This window comes from Archocentrus centrarchus, chromosome 12 (assembly GCF_007364275.1).
Source record: "Archocentrus centrarchus isolate MPI-CPG fArcCen1 chromosome 12, fArcCen1, whole genome shotgun sequence".
Lineage (NCBI taxonomy): Eukaryota > Metazoa > Chordata > Actinopteri > Cichliformes > Cichlidae > Archocentrus > Archocentrus centrarchus.
Window position 1 is genome coordinate 9,087,111 of NC_044357.1, and position 20,221 is coordinate 9,107,331.

Genomic DNA, 20,221 nt, shown 5'->3' on the forward strand with positions numbered 1-20,221 from the left:
TGCAAAAGGGAATTTTGTAATGTTCAGTGCAACGGGGGACACGGCTTCTCCTGGCTCTGCATATCCCTTTTGTAGTTACCTGAGATATTAGCACGAGTGGTTTGCATACATTGCATTTTCCTGTTATTTCTATTTGAAAAGCAAAAATGTTTCTTATACAGTGTTGTGAAAAAGTATTTTCCCACTGTCTGATTTCTTTTTTTCATATTTGTCACACTAACATGTTTTGGATAGTCAAACATATTTTTCACAGAGGTCCGGGAGCAAATACTACACAGCACACCTCATGCATAAATGAAACACTGCTGGCAATAACCTGCTGCTTTGATTCCGTGCTCTTTGGGAAGCCCAGTAATTAGTCTGGAAAAAAAAAAATTTTTGTGAATATTGCCTGCAGGCTGCTGTATCCTGGAAGTGAGCAAATGCAGATAGCAACACTCAAACTAAACCGTACAGTGTATGAACAAAGCTGAGCCTTAGATTCAGTAAATTGAAATAGAGCGCGCCTCAGCGGATTCACGCAGAGTTGCACCTTTAATGGGATCCAATTTTTGGACGCATTTCTCTGCTATATGAAATAAATGTGCTCATTAGTCCGTTTAAATATTCCTTCATATGCATTTTTCTCTATGATTGTGGTTTATTTATCCAAAACGCAACGTATGCGAATAAATTTCCGTCCAAATTAAGGATGTTTTTGATTAATTTGATAATATATAATGTGTGGAAAAAATATTGCAAATCATAAAAGTAAATGTTACCAAGGCAAAGACACACAAATATGCTGTTAAAAGTTTATCCCGATAGTGACACCATATGTGGTCGGATATCCTCTGACGCGTCTCCTGTGGTCCAATTACGTTTCTATATTGGCGGCTTCTCCTCACTGCTTCCGGGTCATAGCAAAGTTCGCCTGTGCCGCATAGAGCCGGGGACTGTCTTCAAAGGTCAGTCGAGTTATCCAACGTTAACCTCTCCACTCTCACTTTCCACCATGCATCTGTTTCGGTTTGCATTTCTGCGAGTGTGCAGGGGTCTTTTTTGACTCACATCGCCTACATGTATGAATCAGAACCTATGACTTTGCATGCAAGCTAGCGCGCCTCATGTTAGCTCAGGTTAGCATCCTTACCCCCCCCCCCCCCCCCCCCCGTTATGTTTTGTGTTACGATTGCAGACAAAAAGAGAAACGAGGTACCCAACTGGGTAATTATCTCATAGGAAAAAATAGGAAAACCTGTGTAACAATTGGCCCGTCTAAAGTGCGTTTGATGCGTCAATTTTTATGCTTCGTATTCTTTGAATGACACTGCCGTGTGTGTTGTTGTCAGGAAGCCGTGAGGTTTGTTTTATTGCTGACTCAAACGGAGGTGTAAAGGTTCACGGTGCTTTCAGACAAAGCGGGTCAAACGAGGGCATTCAATACAAAACCGCCGCCACCACCGTCACGGTGGTGGTTGAGGTAATGAGATTTATTTTTAGCTGTTAGCAGCATGTTAGCTGAAACTGAATGATGTGGTAGATAAATTTTGTTGTTAAATTTTGACTAGCGTTTAATTCTAGAATGAGAGCTAAATTCACTAATCAAATAACAATAAATAACTTAGTTTATAAATGTTTACTTAATTAATGTGCTTATGCTATGATCTTATGACTAATTAGATTTAATGATATATTGATCACTGGTTATAACACGTTACTTATGTTTACAAGGCAGTAATTATAATTAATAAACAATTCAGACTTTATATTGTTTGCAACTTACAAACACAACAGTTCCAATACCTAAAGCCACACTGTTTACAAGAATATAAATATAAAATTAGATTATGGTCATGAATTTTTTTTCTCTAATAGCTAATCAATTAATTGAGCCCTTTGAGCTCCATCTTTTGCACTAATGATTAGTGTGTTTTTTTTAACCTTTACTCAGGGCATAAGAAGTGGCACTGTGGAGTTTGTAGCCAGTCTATTCTAGTTTGAACCCTTTTGCACCAGCCACCTATCCTAGTTTATCCCAGTCATGTTATTGCCTTTTAAAGAAACACAGTACCGGCATGCTGTTTATGGCCAATGAAGCATTCAGTGTGCTGCAATTAAAATAAGTGATTGTAGTTCACTGTGGCTTTATTAGTGCATAGTTAGGTTGATAACACAGTTGTGCCTGAATGGTAGCACGAGCAAAAGACACATTCATATTGTGAATCCAACCACTAGAATATGTGTTGAATTTTAGTACAGATATGTGCAAGTGGATGTGACTAGTTGGATAAACAAAGTTTATTTACATGTCCTTGATGTACACAGGAACAGGGAAGGACAGTTTTCTGTGAAACATTTTCATTTGCGTGTAGATACCTGATAATTGTGGGATTAGGAAAAATATTGACATGCTTATTTTCCCTCTCACTTCAGCGTACTTTCATCCTGCTGTTTTTCTTCTTAAACTCTAACCTCCCTCCTCTCTTTCTTTTCATGTTTTCTCCCCAGGAGGGCTGCTGTTTGTCCTCTATAGCTCCTCCTGTGTGAGTGTCAGGTGCGCGTGTGTGTGTGCACCATGGCGAGCCTCCTACGAGTTGTGGCGGCCAGCTGCTCAGCGCCTGTGTTCAGCGGGGTTTCTGTAGTGAAGCTGCAGAGTGGCCGTACCATCAAATCAACATGCCTGCGGTTTTTTAGGACCCATCAAGCTCTCGGCCGATGCGCTAGTCCAGGTAAGAGGCTGCATGGTGAGGAGCATACGCAATAGAATAATTAATACCGCGGTCACTGCAATAAGTGAGTGACTCTATGTGGTGTAATGCTTTGTTTTAAGGCATATTGAACCGATCACAGCATTGCATTCGCAGGTGCGGTTACTGCAAGGAGTAGACAACAAGATCTTGTTTGATGTAACTCAAAAAATATTTGTACTCTCAATATTGTGTTTTATTGCCACCTGTAAACTTTTCTGACCTAATGTTCCTGTGTAGGAGTAGTGCTGTGAATTGCATGATTATGCATGAATGGTCATTCTTGGATAGCAGGCTGGGTTTTCTGCTGTTGGAAGCTGTACTCGGCATACATGGATTGAGGCGTAGATATTTACCTGCTGATAGCCACAAGAGCAATAACACCTGGATCCACTGTGTCCTTTCCCAAGTACTTGTGTGTCAGGTATATGGCATGAGTATTACAGGTGCCCACTACTCATTATATATAAAGACAGAGGGGTATTCAGTTCCCTCTAATCACTGTTGTGGCATGCTATTCATTCATACTTGCATGCTTGTTTTGAAGGTCAGTACATTGTAGCTGTTATGAAGTAGTTAATTCACTGTTTAGAAAAAAACAGAGCAAAAGAGAGGATAAACTTTTACCTCATACAGCAGTTTTTCCTCTGAGTCAGATTTGTTGTTATACGGTTTAGAGTCCGTGTTGCTACCTGCATTTACTTTCTGTTTAAATATCATATCATGCATATTGCAGCCTTAGGGAGATATTCTCGGTATGAGGTTTCTGAAAGCCCGTAGGCAGCAGGTGTGAGTGCTGTGAAGCCAGTACCAGCTGGTTAGAGGAGCTTTATGTCTGTGTGTGCTGGGTTTCGTTTTCTCTGCTTCACGGTGACAGAGGTTGACATTCCTGCACTTTAGCTTGCTCCAGCAACAGCTGGCAGCATCTATTCTGGACACACAAGTACCAGATTATGGTTTTGTATAGAAGTGGCACACACACTTACATGTGATTACGCTTTGACCTCCAGAGAACCTATAGACGCATAGTATAATCTGAAAGCATGTTTATTTGAGACTGGATTTGTTCTGTGAAGTAGGCAAGACTGAACAGTCTGAACTTCCAAGCAATCTCACAGCCGTGGATTTCTGTGGGATTAAAGCTGCTTCAGCACTGTCAGCCTCTCAGCTTTTCCTGTGGTCCTCATTTCTAAGAAAATCTGCACAGTGTAAATGTATTTATTTAAAAACAATAATAATGTGCCCCTGAGGGCCTGCCATTTTCAGTGTTTCATTTATAGGCGAAAGAGTCAAGGTTGAAGGCCCAGGGCACTCGCAGTAACAATGAGTTGTTTTCAACTCCATTAACGACATCTTCACTCTACCTGTCTCTTGTCTCTGTACACACTGTAAGCCAAAAAGCTGAGGAGATTAGATCAACTACCCATTTCACTGGTTAACGGTGTGTGTGTGTGTGTGTGTGTGTGTGTGTGTGTGTGTGTGTGTGTGTGTGTGTGTGTGTGTGTGTGTGCTCATGAATGTCTGTGTCACAAGCGTTAGTTATATGTGGGGGGATTAGTGTGAGTCACTTTGATCATAATCGATCTATCCGTGCGTTTGGAATTGGACTAAGTTAGTTGAAAATAGCACGTTACATATGTGGTAACTGATTAGGTGTTTAAAAAAACAATGAAATCTTCCAGAGAAATCTCTTTCTCCACCATGAGATTACAAGCAGCCTTTGGTCACTGTTTTTAGTGGTGAGTGGATTTATCTGCTGTTGTCTACTCCATCTGTTTGTTCAGTAATCTTAATTTTACCCGATGGCTACCTGAGAGCTACATTTTTGAGGGCAGATAGGGCTTATATATCAGCAGTGACCTTTGATTTATAGACATTTAAAAAAATCACATGGTCGGCTCACAAAATAATTTCTGCGTTGTCTGTACTGTGAGGCTGCCAGTAAGCCAAAAGTTGCAAGAGAATGGGCCACCAGAGCAGCAGGAGCAGAAAAGACTTAAAGGTTCTTGTGTATAAATTGAGGAGGCAGTGGGAAGGATCTGCAGTGGAATTTTCCATAAGAGCCAACAAAGCATGTGACCTGCCTGCCGTTTGAAAATGGAAGTGCTAAAATAAGACCATAAGTTTTCAAACAGCTTGTTCTCTCTTTTGTTTCCTATTCAGTTTCTCCTTTGCTGCTAGTCTGTGCTGTAGCAGTAGCAGCAAAGATCCATTAAATGAACAAAGTATTGTGCCTTGTTTATTGTTACTATGTCTTTCTGGTGTCTTGGAAAACAGCACCTTCAGTTGTGCAAATCCATAAACACACAGCACATTTCTTCCATTATTCTTTGTTAACGGTGCAGTGAAACATCTATCTTTGTTAGCATCACCTTAGCTTTTGTAGCTCATAAAAACATAACTTGAATTAGTCTCACATGGTCCTTTTTTTTTTTATTATGTCTCTTTTCCTGTCCAGGTATTCCATACAAACAACTCACAGTCGGTGTTCCCAAAGAAATTTTCCAGAATGAACGTCGAGTTGCGCTATCGCCCGCCGGTGTCCAGGCACTCATTAAACAGGGCTTCAATGTCGTCGTGGAGTCTGGAGCTGGCGAGTCTTCCAAGTTCGGTGACGAACAGTACACCCAGGCTGGAGCAACAATTAAAGACCTCAAAGATGTCTTGGCATCTGATGTGGTGGTTAAGGTAGGTCTTAAATAAAGAGAGGGGGTGTTGGAGAGAGGGAAGAGGAGGCACATAAGGCGGTTAAATTAAATCTATGTCAGAAATTTCTTGTTATCAGACTGACTGGTTAAGAAGAGGTAATGAAGGATAATGGAAGGAAGTGGGGAAAAGGAAGGAACAGGGTGGCCCAGTCAGAGTTTTGATGATGGCAGCAGCTTTTGACATGATGTGTGTCTTGTGGTGTAGGTGTAGGAGGAAGAGGAAGAGGAGGAATGGCAGAGTATGTGAATGTGGGTGGAAAAAAAACTAGGCCAAAATGGTTAAACTGCCACGTGTCTTCAGTCAGACATGGTGGTTGGGGATGAAAAAAAGTCAGCGATTCAAAGAAAATGAGAAGCAGCCTCATGCTTTTACAGATTTTTTCCATTTAAAAATAATTTCTAGACAAAAACAGGAGAGTGTGTAGATAAGAATGGCTTATTTTGAATTTGGTTGCATTGAAATGCTGTTAATGTGAGTACAGAAATCAGGAGAATAGGAAACAGACTCTTAATGTAAACACATACTGCTTTCCCTGTTCTGGGACATTTCTATTGGAAAGTGAAGTTAACCGGCTGGGTCCTCTGTTCCTCAGATAACATGAGTGCTGGTATTGACCTGTACGCTCTTCTAGACTTAACTAAAGCAAACGTGTCTGCTTTCAGGTCCGTGCTCCCATTTTTAACCCTGCTTTGGGTGTGCATGAGGTGGAGATGATGAAGGATGCATCTACTTTGATCAGCTTCATCTATCCAGCTCAGAACCCTGAGCTGATGGACATACTGTCCAAGAAAAAAGCCACTGTCCTGGCTATGGACCAGGTGCCCAGAGTCACCATCGCCCAGGGTTATGATGCACTGAGCTCCATGGCAAACATCGCAGGGTATGTACATGGTGCCTTCAAGGCATGTATTGTTTACTGCTTGTGTCCAGTTGATGATCTACTTGTGCCTTCATGCACTCTTTTCTTTTAAACAAAATTTAAAGAGGACTTGAAACATTACACGTATAAAGGCTCGGTCTGGTGAACAACCACTGCCCCCCCCCCCCCCCCCCCCCCCCCGCCATGAAGGCGCTACACATGCTCTGAAAACTTTAACTTTAAACCCTTATTTTTTAAATCCAGCTTCACACACAGCGTTAAATCTATGACCGTTTTTTAGAGCAAGGCTCCATGGTATAAATTAGCTATTATACATGTATACATGTAGTTTTTAATGTCCACTTTTTGCACACCCAGACCAAAAAAAGGGAAAACATTACATACAGTTCTGTAGATCTGTTAGCAAGTACAAAATTTTTTTCAAAACTTTTACATGTGGGACATTAAAAAAAAAAAAAATCTATATTTACTTTTTTCTTTGCTGTGAATTCCCTGATCTTTCAGGTACAAGTCAGTGGTGCTGGCAGCTAACAGCTTTGGACGGTTTTTCACTGGGCAAATCACAGCAGCTGGGAAAGTGCCTCCTGCAAAGGTGTGCAATCTGAGTTTGTGTGTTTCTGGAGGTTTATTTAGAAAGTGTGTATCTGTGAATGTGTCACTGCCAGTTTTAACTGTAAACATGGGTCGTAACTGGTCATCCCTAACTAAGTTTTGTGCACATTTGTTAATAGGTGCTGATCATTGGAGGTGGTGTGGCTGGGTTGGCAGCAGCTGGTACTGCCAGGGCCATGGGAGCCATTGTCAGAGGTTTTGATACAAGGTTTGAAGAATTATCAACTGTAAAATATTTTTTTTGGTTTGTTTGTTATTGTTTCCTATTCACCAGCTAATACAGTTATTATTAATATTAGGGTAGAACTGATGGCTGCAATGGCAGCATCTAATATTACAGTCGTTTATAACCACAGCGATAAAGGCATTGTGTCTCCTCCAGTGTTTTTTCCTAGTCGCAAGGAGGTTGTAGTCTTATTTTTACTGTGGAGCAACTCAGCTGTGAATTTGTTCTGTTGCTGTTACACAGTTATTTTTTTATACATGTTTGTCTTTATGTTTCAGGGACATAAAGTTTTATTTGTATTGCAGCTGATAATCACCTTTAGTACTGATTATTCTGCTGATTATTTTCTTGATCATTATTTTTCTGTATTGAATGTCAGAAAATGGGTAGAAATGCCTGATATTTCTCATATCCCAATTTGATGTCTTGATTTGCCTGATCATTAGTTTATTTTCATTTACAAGGTAAAGCATCAAATTCTCTGATTTCAGAAGGTAGAACTATTAAATATTTGGGACTTGTGTGTTTAAAAAAATCAGAGAAGATGGTGTTTCCTTTAGTAAATAGTTGCCAGATATTTTTTTGTCAATCAAATGACATATTAATTGACTAATCTTTGCATTTGTAATCACATGCATTATTTGTTTTATGTTCCATCTGAGATTTTGAAATAACCAGTGACCTCTCCTTTTCCTTCCTCCTAGAGCTGCAGCTTTGGAGCAGTTTAAATCTCTGGGCGCAGAACCGCTGGAGGTGGACATTAAGGAGTCAGGAGAAGGCCAGGGAGGCTACGCCAAGGAAATGTCAAAGGAGTTTATAGAGGCCGAGATGAAGCTGTTTGCTAAGCAGTGTCAGGATGTGGACATTGTCATCAGCACTGCTCTGATCCCTGGTATGCAGAGAAGCGCAGCATCATTTAGAGTAAAAATGCTGTCTGTAAATCTAAGAAGTGAAGGTTATTAGGCCTGTCCTCAACATTAAGGTTAGATACCACAGGATGTGAGACATGTATTCTGGTCTCAAGTCTTAGAAAAGTGATTATTAGTTCCATTACTCTTTGAGTTTGAGCAGTTTTTATATATAGTTTGGATGCAGTAAGCTTAACGGCAGTGAGTATGAGTCACTTGTTGGGTCATAATTTGGAATGGAGGCTCCTGGTATTGAAAATTGAACCCTTTTTTTTTTTTTTTTTTTTTAACCACTACCATTGATGTGATATGGTATGTAATAAATGGGGAGAGAGTTTTGGATCAGCTTACCAGTGATGTGCTAATAGCGGTCTTTCTGTTTTAATGCTGCAGGTAGGCGGGCACCCATCCTAATCACCAAACCAATGGTAGAAAGCATGAAGGATGGGTCAGTGGTGGTGGACCTGGCTGCTGAAGCTGGTGGAAACATTGAGACCACAGTACCCGGAGAGCTGACTGTGTACAAGGTCATTGCACATACTCTTCAAATGTACTCACAGATAGACAAAAGAAAGCTTTTTTTTGGTTGATTGATCAGTTTAGTATAATTTCTTTAAAGGGAGTGACCCACATCGGCTACACAGACCTGCCCAGCCGTTTACCAACACAGTCCAGCACTTTGTATTCCAACAACATCACCAAGTTGATCCGGGCCATCAGCCCCGATAAGGAGAAATTTTACTTTGATGTCAAGGAACAGTTTGACTACGGGACCATGGATCACGTTGTCAGAGGATCTATTGTCATGCAGGTATGAGGTCTCATGTTTCCCAGAGCCAAATACGCTGCTACAGGTGATGCGATTCTTGGCTGGGTGGACATTTAGTGCCTTTTCTCCTGCTGTATTTTCTGTCCGTCTCTTATGGGTCCTTTCCAATAAAGGCAAAATTTTAAATTGTATATAAATATGTCATTAAACAATTAAATCCATCCATCCATCAATCCATGCATGTTGTAGGGACATGTCTCAGTCACTAGATGTCACCCTTAGCATACATTCTTGTCTTATTATGGCCTCTATGGTGGTGGAAATGAAGCACCATCTCCTCATTACACCAAACTTCAAGCTAAATTAGTGGAGTGTAGTGGGAGATTGACAGATGATTGGTGCAGTATCCACATTAATGCCAACACCGTACTGATGTGTTGTGGTGAAGAGAGAGCTGAGCGTGAAAGTAAAGGTGTCAGTTTATGGGTCAGTCTGCATTCTCACCCTCACCTATGGCCACGAGCTTTTGGTTGTGACTGAAAGAATGCGACTGCAGATAGAAGCGATGGAAATAAGCCCTGCCACCCTTTGGAGGAAGGTCAGGGAATCTACAGTTTGCGAGGGGATCAGATTAGAGCTGCTATCCCTCCACACAAGAAAGAGTCAGTTAAGCTGGTTCAGGCATCGCACCGGCATGCCTCCTGGGAGCGTCATCGGTGAGGTGTTAAGATGCTGGAAGTCTCTGCTGCTCCCACAACCCAGACCTTGATAAGTGGCATATTTTATAATAACAAATTTGCACCAGCTGAGCCATAAAACAGGATGGTTATGTTTTTTGTTTGTACTTTTCTTTCTTCCTTTCACGTTCTGCTGTTCTCTGTTTGTCACCTCCAGAATGGAAAAAACCTTTTCCCCGCTCCTCAGCCTATCAACATGCCCACTGCAGCGCCTGCTAAAACCAAGACTGTCCAGGAACTGGAGGCGGAGAAGGCTGCACAAATCTCCCCCTTCAGGGCCACACTCACCAGCGCTGGCGTGTACACTGGAGGTTGGTTGTTGTGGATAAATTTAGGTTTAGGGTAGAGTAGTCTGAGCAAAGTGTTCTTTTGCACAGCTTACTCTCATATATCTTAACTGTCATCAGAGGGTCGTAAGGGAGGTCGAGGTTTTCCAGCTTTTTGTTCACAGCTGGAATGCGCACTGGAGGTGAGAAGTGACAGAGGCGCATTACAAACGCGCACACAGGCACCCTGTTAGTGTCAGGAAGTGTGCATTGTAAAAACAGTGTCACGCTGAGTGTTGGTTTGAAGTAGTGCTGTAGTGAGATGCTCCCGTGGTGCCACACAGCCTCTGTGTCAGCGCGCCACATGTAGTTAATGTGGTTCACACATTGTGCTGGAGTAGTTTCCCACTTAGCACCAGCACACAGCTCCTGATGTTAGCTCCTCTTCTTTAAATGCCCAATTTTCTGCAGCCATTTAGATCATCATTGATATAAATTCAGTCTGTAAAAGAAAACTTGCTACATGTCCCAAAAGTAACAAAATAAAATAAAGATTTGCTTAAAGATTGAACCTGTCTGCTAAAGTAAAGAGAATCAGGACAACATGGGTGGTCAAGTGCCACAAGACCCAGTGCAACTTGAGGAGCAATCACATTGAGCAGGAGAACAATTTTCTTAAACAACTCTTAAACCAGTTGTGACAATTTCATATCCTTCTACAGCATATTTTAGGAATAATTTTCTTAATTTTGTGCATAATAAATGGGAGATCAACAGTGGCCATACATTTTGTATTACACTGTTAATGTGCCCTTTAGATATATAGCCAGAGCTACCCTAGTTGTTACCGTAGCTCTGATTTTATTTCCTTAACTTCTCTTTTTTCCATACCAGGCATGGCCACCCTGCTGGGTCTGGGACTGTCAGCTCCTAACGCTGCCTTCACTCAGATGGTCACCACCTTTGGTCTGGCTGGCATCGTGGGATACCACACAGTGTGGGGAGTCACTCCTGCTCTGCATTCTCCTCTCATGTCTGTCACCAATGCCATCTCAGGTCTGTTATTTTTAATGGGTCTCATACAGTTTGTGAATTAAACGTCCCATAGTGGAATCCATTTATCTGTCTAAAATGAATGGATTCATCATTTCAACACCAATTAATTTTATGCACTTCTAGAATTGACATTTAATTAATTAAAAAAAAGATCTGTATTAAGGTCCTTTATTTTCTGGAAGTTTGACCTTAAGCTTTTTCAAGCAAAATTATTAATCATGTGATGTACTCAAAGCGTCATTATCCCCACGGCCACCAATACAACTTTACTGTCCACCAGAGCGACATGTTAGCTAGAACTTATCAAAACACAAGATCATCAGCAAACATCAGCTGCTTCGCGGGATGGAACATAAAGGGGATATTAAGCCGAAATTGAAACAAAAACCTAGTTTATTAAATGCCCTGTTCTGTTACCCAAGCATTGCACCTATGGCAAAATCAAAGGATTTTAATTTAATAAATTCATATCAATGAAATTATGTGCAAATAATTAGCAGCCATTAAATTCTTGTGAGCTACAGCTGCAAAAACTGGTGACAGTTTTTGTGTCAGCAGTTAAAGTGCACCACCCAGACACCCTTGCTGTAATACTGCAGTGCTGGTGGTATACAGATTAAAAACCTTAACATGAAGATCGAACACACCCAGTTTGGCCTTTGTAGCCATGCTGTTGGTTTTTTTTGCCCTTCATTTTAAAACGTTCAAGATCGTGTTCTTATTGTGGCTCCTGTTTAACACAGAAGGGTTAAGAGGTTAGCGAGGTAAATGGTGTGTGTGTGTTCTCACAGCTTTGATCACTCCACAGCTACACACTGAGGTAGGAAGTAACACGCCGTTGGTGATCTTTGAGGGTCAGGGAAGGCCTTTGCTCGTTTACGCGTGCACACAGGCGGACATCAGAGCTCGCCTGCAGAGCCCAGCAGTGTAACAACTAAGAGACACTTTTCACTTTCTTTGGAACTTTATTAGTGACACCTATTTATCGTTTACCCATTCATTCTTTCTGTGAAGTTTGTCCAATGCTGTCTTAAGTGAGATGGCTCCAAAAGGCAAAAGTTCATAGGTTCGGCACTTAATATTTTGCAGAACTTGATAAATTTGTGTTAAAGTTCCCTTAAATACTTTTTGTTTTTCTTTCCGTCTTGTCTGCTCTCTTCACCTCCTTTCCCCTCTTACCTTCCTCTTTGTCCAGGTATTTTTTTCCCCTCATATTTGGCATGGCCTCATCGCCTTTTTTAAAAACTTCTGTCACCGACTGACTGCGGTTATGGAAACAGTGAAACCTGCAAAATTGTTGTTGTTGTGCCAGGCATCATAAAGACACACAATAACCTTACAGACGTTAGGGAATCATGTTGGAATTTAGGGTTTCAGTGAAGGACAGTTGTATTCTTTGTAGGACATTATAGTGTTACAGCCAGTAGTGACTCTGACTGGTGGGTCATTTTAGATTCTTCAGATACTGGTTTCACATCCAGTGGCTCATTGAAATATATCTTCATGTCTGGTGACTGATAATAAGGCTTTAATCTACTTGAGAGCACTGATTCACAGCCTGAAACCTAATGTTTGACACACACACACACACACACACACACACACACACACACACACACACACACACACACACACACACACACACAGGGTGTTAGCCCACCCAGTACAGACATCTGTTGATGCCTTACAGTTTGCGTGTGTCCACTGATGCATATTGGCTTGCTTTTAGGCTTATCCATTCGTTAAGGTGGACAGGAATTCCTTTGATCTCCACCTACAAGATGTAACTGCATCTGTTTCAGCAAAATTCAAATTCTCATATTTTCCTTGTTCCATTGTTAGTGACCAGTTGCAAATAGTTAACTAGTTTTTTGCTGTACTCCTGATGACTCATCAGGTTATTCTGTGGGACTTAATAAGTGTGTCTTGTACACACACACACACACACATATATATATATATATATATATATATATATAGGAGTCAGACTTTAAATGAAATTAGTCATAGGATGGACTTCTTATTGTGCAGCTCAGTACCTGTTGACCAGGGCATAGCTGCTATTATTGCTTTCATTTGTAATTTTTCCTTAAATCAGGATGCATTTGCAGAAAAATAAAGGTAAGCAAAGGCTTAGGTAATACAGTTAAAAGCATTTTGCTTCCTTTTCTTCATTATTCACTGTTTAGAGGTGAATTAAAAAAGGACAAACAAGGAGAAAGAAATAAAGATCATAGTGAAAAAGACTTCAAGGCATCAACATGTTGTAGGTAAAATAGAAAAAAAACACCATTCTGATTAGATTTAGGAAGTGGACCCACCTGGTAACTCCATTTGGCTGTGCAACATACCAAGCCTGATTCATGTTAAGCCATAAATATTTGTTGTACATCAGATACCCATCTAGCTGGCAAACAAAAGCACAATAAACAACAAAAGAAGCTAAAAGAAATAACAAAAAGAGGGAAGTGATGGTTTGACTTTGTAATTAAGGCTTTGCTTGTGTTTGATAAGCTAGAACTTAAAAGATATATTTGATGTTAAATGTTAAGCAAATTTGAAAATTTTAGGAGGTTTAAAATAAGATATTTTTAAAAGAAGACACGTGTGGAAAACTTTGTTCAATAGAAGAGGCGAAAACATAAAATGTCATTAAGCCATTAAGATCACTGACAGGTGAAGTGAATGACGCTGATTATTTCTTCATCATGGCACCTGTTAGTTGGTGGGATATATTAGGGAGCAAGTGAACATTTTATCCTCAAAGTCAGTGTGATAGAAGCAGGAAAAATGGGCAAACTTAAGGATTTGAGCGAATTTGACAACGACTAGATCGTGTTGGCTGGATGACTGGGTCAGAAAACAGCAGTTCTTGTGGGATGTTCAGAATCTATCCGAAGCGGTCCAAGGAAGGAACAGCGGTGGTGAACCAGCGACAGGGTCATGTGGGGAGCAAAGGCTGACCCGTGTGGTCCGATCCAACAGACGAGCTACTGTAGCTCAAACTGGTTCTGATAGAAAGGTGTCAGAATACACAGCGCATCACACTTTGTTGCGTATTGGGCTGCATAGCTGCAGACCAGTCAGGATGCCCATGCTGACCCCTGACATCTGCCAAAAGCACCAACAATGGGCACAATGGGCAGGATAAATTATTGATTAGCATAACATCCTAATCACTAATATATGGAGATTGATTAGTGGCATCCTGATACGTTTTTAGGTGGTTTCAATAAACTTGATGTGTTTGTAACTACTTATTTTGCCATTTATCCTGCTATAGGTAGCTTTTTGTGGCAGTTAATTTTAAATGAGCTTGTATTTTACATAATGGAAGCAGTGAAAGAGTGTTTGGCAGCATTTGAAACTTGAAGTCGATAAACTTGTTGGTAAAGCTGCATTTGGTTTGAGAAAAAAGGAGGTCAAACTTCCTTTTTTCCACATTTGAAAGTCCAATCTAACACTGTTGACTACACACACACACACACACACACACACACACACACACACACACACACACACACACACACACACACACACACACTACCTGTTAGTCAACCAAAATAGCACACAGTCACAAACCCATGTGAATGCAGGCTCCAGTGGTTGTTGTGAATTGCATCCTACTGCCTGTAAATCATTACAGCACTGATGTTATCAAGGTTTCCTGAGTCTCTTTTCTTAAAAACTCTTTTCCTTTCCTCTATTTTTTTTAAATCACTTTATCTTTTTCCTATCTGGGAAACAAACAGGATTCTGTGGAAAATGTTTGATTAAAACAAATCTAATAAGTGTTGAGAGTGACTTAAAAAAAAAAAAAGATCTGAATTAATGGTTTGAAATTTGGAGCTGTTTTTGTAACATCTTCACCACCGTTTTCAACTCCCTGTATTATAAAAATGTAGGTTCATGAATACTGAAATGTCTGTGGTCTGCAGGTCTGACAGCTGTGGGTGGTCTGTCCCTGATGGGAGGGGGCTACGTCCCAACTTCGGCTGCTGAGACACTGGCTGTGCTCGCTGCCTTCATCTCTTCGGTCAACATCGCTGGTGAGTCACCCTAACACAGACACCTCACGGTAATTCCTGCCAGTTACAGCAACCCCGAGCCAATGAAATATCATTTTAGGCTGAAGATTGAAGTCTTTTATATTGATTGTGCAATAACATCATTTCAAACCAAGTTTTGCAGCTGCCCTTTCTGCCCACCTGCTCAAACCAGAGTCGGTGGCTCTGGCTCGGACCACACACATCCATTCCTGCTATTAGCCTCAATAATTTCCATTATAATGACAAACTGTTCCTGGAGTCATTATAATACTCATCGCTCTGTAATAGTCCTGGGAAAAACAGAGTGTTCCTCCAGGGCTGAGCCATGATTTATATTTAATTTCTCCTATTAGCTCACTGCTAGACACCAGGAGAGACGTTGATGCAAGCAGATAAATCTTTGACTTGCATAACAGATAAGTTTGGCCTGTTAAAATACACTGAAGCATCATTTGAGTGTCTGTGAGATGCAGAGGGCATTAAGTACAATCCTACCACAAATCACGTGGCATTCGTTACTTTCAAATTCATTACTGTACAAACCACTTTTTAGCGATTCCAATTAACTTTCCTCTTTATTCCAAAATACCGCAGCCTTCAGAGACATACCTACCAGTTATTTTTTTAATGCTCTCTTTGAGTTGGGTTCCTCAGACATATTTCTAAGCAGTATACCGCACTACCATAACCCCATGGGAACAAAACTAACATACCATGGAAACGGACAAACACAATAAAGACAGAGTGCAATTAGGTCTATGTATTATGTGAACATGCTGCCTTATCAATTCCATCTGTTAGCAAAAATCTGAAAAATGCCTGAAAGCTGCAGTGTTTTTACCCTGTTTGCAGTTTGCTGCACTGCAAACAGGGTAAAGAACCCAGAGCTACGTTTTTCTAAGCTACCGAACTAAAAAAAACGATCAGCAGATTAAAAAAACATTGAAAACTGGGACCCTGACAGTCAATATCAAGCATTTTCTTGCTGATAAGTCAAATATTCAAATGTCTCTTTAAAGCTAATATACACTGACCAGTCACTTTATTAGGTACACTTGTTTGACTGGTCACTAATGCAGTTATCTAATAGCCAATTATATGGCAGAACCATGTAGACATGGTCAAGGTAACTTGTTGAGCGATCAGAATGGTGACGAAAGGTGCTTTTAAGGGACTATGAACAAGGTATGGTTTTTAGGGCCAGACAGGCTGGTCTGAATATTTCAGACCCTGCTGGTCTACTGGGATTTTCCCACACAACTGTGTGGATGCTGCACGCACAGCACATCATATCTTGAAGCAGATGGGCTACAGCAGCAGAAGACCACACCAGATGTCACTCCTGTGAGCTAAGAACAGGAAATTGAGGCAATAATTCACACAGGCTCACCAAAGCCGGACAACAGAAGATTGGAAAAACGCTGCTGATCTGACAATTCTCGATTTCTGTCGTGACATTTGGTTAGTCGGGTCAGAATTTGGCGCAAACAAGATCCAAGCACGGATACACCCCCCCCCCCCCCCCCCCCCCCCCACCTGAGTGGTGTGCGGGATACTTTCTTTCTTTAGCAAATGTTGGCATGGTGAGGTGCTAAATGAAGCTAAGCTAAACAGTGTTTATTGGTTCAAGATTTGATAACTCTGCAGTCACTGCTTATGTGACACAAATATTTTGTTGTCTGAATGAGGAATTCAAGCATAATTCCTCTAATATGACTGTAGCCTCTTAGTCTTGTTGATGGACTGCATTTTTCTGCAAGCTTTCTACATACAGTGCCACTAGCCCCATTTGGGGTTAAGAATATACCCAAAAGAAACTGATGCTGGCTTAGAGTTGTTTTAATACGCAGACATTCCTCCATGTTAATATATTGACCCAATCTTGTCTGGAATAATAGTAGATTATTATTACATTTTTTAAATGGGATATTTTGTGACTAAAATTACATGTACGGGACAGAAACAGATGCTAACCTCCCATTCACCCCTCTGTGTATTAGTGCATGTGTGTGCACGTGGCTACAGTCATGCCAGAGGGGGGAAAGGGAGGCATACATGCAGTAATGCGATCTTGTCCTGTAAAGCACTGAGACACTGTCTGCTCCCAGTTTGACACTTTTGAGGTTTTCGACTTGAAATATTTACCCTGACATGAAGTAGACTCATTAAATTCCTAACATTGGTTATTGGACTTGGCAATAAATTTTAGCTATGTCCTTTAAAACACCTGTTTTAAGAAATGGTCTAAAAATATAGAAATTGTATTTCAGGTGCCTCAACATCCCTTACTCCCCTCACCCTCATCTTGTTCTTTTTGAAGAAAGTTTTTGCATTTTGTGTATTAATAATTATTTTATTGATTTTTAATTGGCTTAGCAGTTGCCAGTATAAGTGTATTAATTTCCTCTGCCTCTTTATCAGGTGGTTTTCTGGTGACGCAGAGGATGTTGGACATGTTCAAACGTCCCACTGATCCCCCAGAGTACAACTACCTCTATTTGCTTCCTGGTGGCGTCTTCATTGGAGGCTACGCTGCTGCTCTGCAGTCTGGATATAACATTGAACAGGTGAAAGAGGACATTTAAGTCATGGCCATTAGTTTAATTGTTTTCATGTTCTCTCACTGAGGCCATTTTCTTTATCCCTCAGTACTGATGCAAAACAGCTCATGACTGTATAAAAGTCCTTGAGACCTCCAGAGTGTATTCTTTGATTTCACAGACATTGTGCAGGAGCCCTAAGTAAAATCATTTGGACTTTTTTTTTTTTTTCTCCCCCCATCCTGCGATCCCTTAATCCTTGTCAACAACCCTTCTTTACTATTCTGTCTCTTTCCCTCACCAGATGATGTACTTGGGCTCAGGCTTATGCTGCGTCGGTGCCCTGGCTGGTCTTTCTAACCAGACCACAGCCCGTCTGGGTAACACTTTAGGTATGATGGGAGTCGCAGGTGGGCTTGCAGCCACTCTGGGTTTCCTCAAACCAAGTCCTGAGCTCCTGGCACAGATGAGTGCAGCCATGGCTGTGGGTGGCACTGCTGGTGAGTCTGTGTGTATTTAGAGTTGCAATAAAAAGTTTTAAATTATTACCAGGATTTCAGTACTGATTACTATTGACATGTGGTCTGATATTCATCTAAGTCACAAATAGAGATGAAAACAATCTGAATAAAGCAATAACACACAAACATTTGTCTTTATTTAACACATTGGGTAATAAATCAAACTTAAAAGCTCCTAATGTCTGGTGATCAGATTTAAGACATGAGAATTGAAGTTTGGGCTACAAAGATACCGTCCTAGTAAATAAAGGCATACAAAGTCTGGTTACTGACAAAATCTGCTCTTCTTAAGGAAGACTGGTTGGCGTCAGCCATGTCTCAAGTATGACAACTTCTACAGGATCTTAGAAGAAATATTATAGAGATAAAAAGGAGAGGAAAAGGCTACAAGAACTCTTAGGTGTAATTTAGGACTGTTGCTGCTCTGCATTTCAGATGTCCTGCAAAGATTACACCAAGAGCATAGTTTGCAATCCCAAAAGAGTTGGTGACAAAACTATAAGGAAACCAAGAAACACTCCAAGAAAAATCCTAACTATAAAGAGCATGGTCGAGGCAGTTTCATGTTTTGAGACTGCTTTGCTAACTCGGGCCCTTGACACCTTGTAATGATTGAAGAAATAGCGAGGTTAAATTACTTGGAGAAATTTTGTCAGGGCAGCAGTCCATAATCTGGGGGTTGGCAGAGGTCGGGTGTTGCAGCAGTATAGCAGTAAGCACACTAGTAAATTAGCACCAGAAGAGTTGGAAGACGGTGAAATAAAATTCAGCTTTTGATTAGGTTTTGACCTTAATCCAGTTGAGATGCTGAGGCGTGACCTTCAGGGGGCTTTTCAGTCTTCACATCCCAGAAAGTTTGTAGGAAAGAAAGCTCCACAGTTTCCCCTCGCCTTTGTGCAAGTTGCATAAGCAGTTACAGGACATATCCGAGGGAGGCTGCTGCTAAAGATTGTTACAAGTTACTGAATTCAAGAATTAACTTCCTCTTTCCGGCCTCCACCATAAGTGATTGAGTGAATACTTAATGGGTTCAATTAAGCAGTGAAAAGTACACCTGTTTCAGTGTTAATTAGTGTAGTCAGATTGTGTTCAGGTTCATTTGGAATCAGTGATTCCAAATGATTCACAAACTCTTTCTTGCAGCTGTACTTGGAGTCTAAAAGATTGGCTTATCCGTCTCCCTAACATGGAAGAAGGAATGTCTCTTGAGTCAGAAATATTGAACACGGCTTTTGCATTGTTTGTGTTTGCATGCATGCATGTATTCCAAGCTTGGCTAGATTAAGTTAGCAGGTGTGCTAAGAGCAGTGATATTTACATCATGACTAAATCTCTGCCAGACACAGGAGATCTGTCAGAATGGTCAGCTTCACACATTACTCACTTTCTTTCTCTTTGAGGATAGTTTGATCATTTAAATGCTAATTGTTCCAGTAACAAAGCTGAAAGCCAGACTAAACTATCCACACAGACAATAATGCTTTTTTTCCAGATACGGGAACGTATTTCACACGTGCACACACATACACACGGACAGAAAGTGTAGACCAACTCACACATACGGAATTTCCCCAAGCAAGCCTCATCAGCACCACCTGGCTCTTTAGATGGGCCCACTTCCCAGCAGTCCTGAGTGTATGTGCATGTGCTTGTGATTTGCATGTTATTTGTGTGTGGGTCTTTCAGGGCCACTACACTTTATTTACTTCTTATCTCCTTCTCTCTAGGCCTGGCCATTGCTAAGAAGATCCAGATCAGTGACCTGCCCCAGCTGGTGGCTGCTTTCCACAGTTTGGTTGGGTTGGCTGCTGTGCTCACCTGTGTGGCTGAATACATGATTGAGTACCCACACTTCGCCACAGACCCTGCAGCCAACCTCACCAAGATAGTTGCTTATCTTGGAACCTACATCGGTGGAGTCACTTTTAGCGGCTCTTTGGTGGCATACGGCAAACTGCAAGGTGAGAACTGCAGTTACGTATAATAAATATTCTGTGAAGAAGAAACATTTACACTATTAGTATGCTGATGTACAGGCAGACTTTGGACTAATGCTGACATGTTATTATGAAGACCACTTGTTACACTTGTGGTGACCCTATTTGCCAAAGACGAGGCAGATGTAGCCTATCATGAGGTGTTGTTCTTTCTAGCTGCATGATGCATGTTGGGAAAACCATAGATCATGATTAAATGTAACCTTTAAAGCAATAGTTAAT

The 20,221-nt window shown here is 41.0% G+C and overlaps 1 protein-coding gene across 2 annotated transcripts in view; it reads left to right on the forward strand.

The window, feature by feature from the left end:
- The first annotated feature begins 897 nt into the window (after positions 1-897).
- nnt (nicotinamide nucleotide transhydrogenase) overlaps positions 898-20,221 on the forward strand; it is a 35,113-nt gene continuing 15,789 nt past the window's right edge. Inside the window, exons 1-15 of one of the 2 annotated variants that reach the window (XM_030742259.1) lie at positions 898-947; positions 2,491-2,711; positions 5,188-5,417; positions 6,101-6,318; positions 6,823-6,910; positions 7,050-7,138; positions 7,861-8,048; positions 8,458-8,591; positions 8,684-8,875; positions 9,728-9,881; positions 10,731-10,892; positions 14,831-14,941; positions 17,363-17,508; positions 17,786-17,981; positions 19,730-19,963. In XM_030742259.1, the coding sequence (XP_030598119.1) occupies positions 2,558-2,711; positions 5,188-5,417; positions 6,101-6,318; positions 6,823-6,910; positions 7,050-7,138; positions 7,861-8,048; positions 8,458-8,591; positions 8,684-8,875; positions 9,728-9,881; positions 10,731-10,892; positions 14,831-14,941; positions 17,363-17,508; positions 17,786-17,981; positions 19,730-19,963 (2,296 nt within the window). In that variant the 5' untranslated portion in view covers positions 898-947; positions 2,491-2,557. Of the gene's footprint in view, positions 948-2,490; positions 2,712-5,187; positions 5,418-6,100; positions 6,319-6,822; positions 6,911-7,049; positions 7,139-7,860; positions 8,049-8,457; positions 8,592-8,683; positions 8,876-9,727; positions 9,882-10,730; positions 10,893-14,830; positions 14,942-17,362; positions 17,509-17,785; positions 17,982-19,729; positions 19,964-20,221 lie in introns of those variants that run through there. The other variant, XM_030742260.1, reaches the window with a different exon arrangement.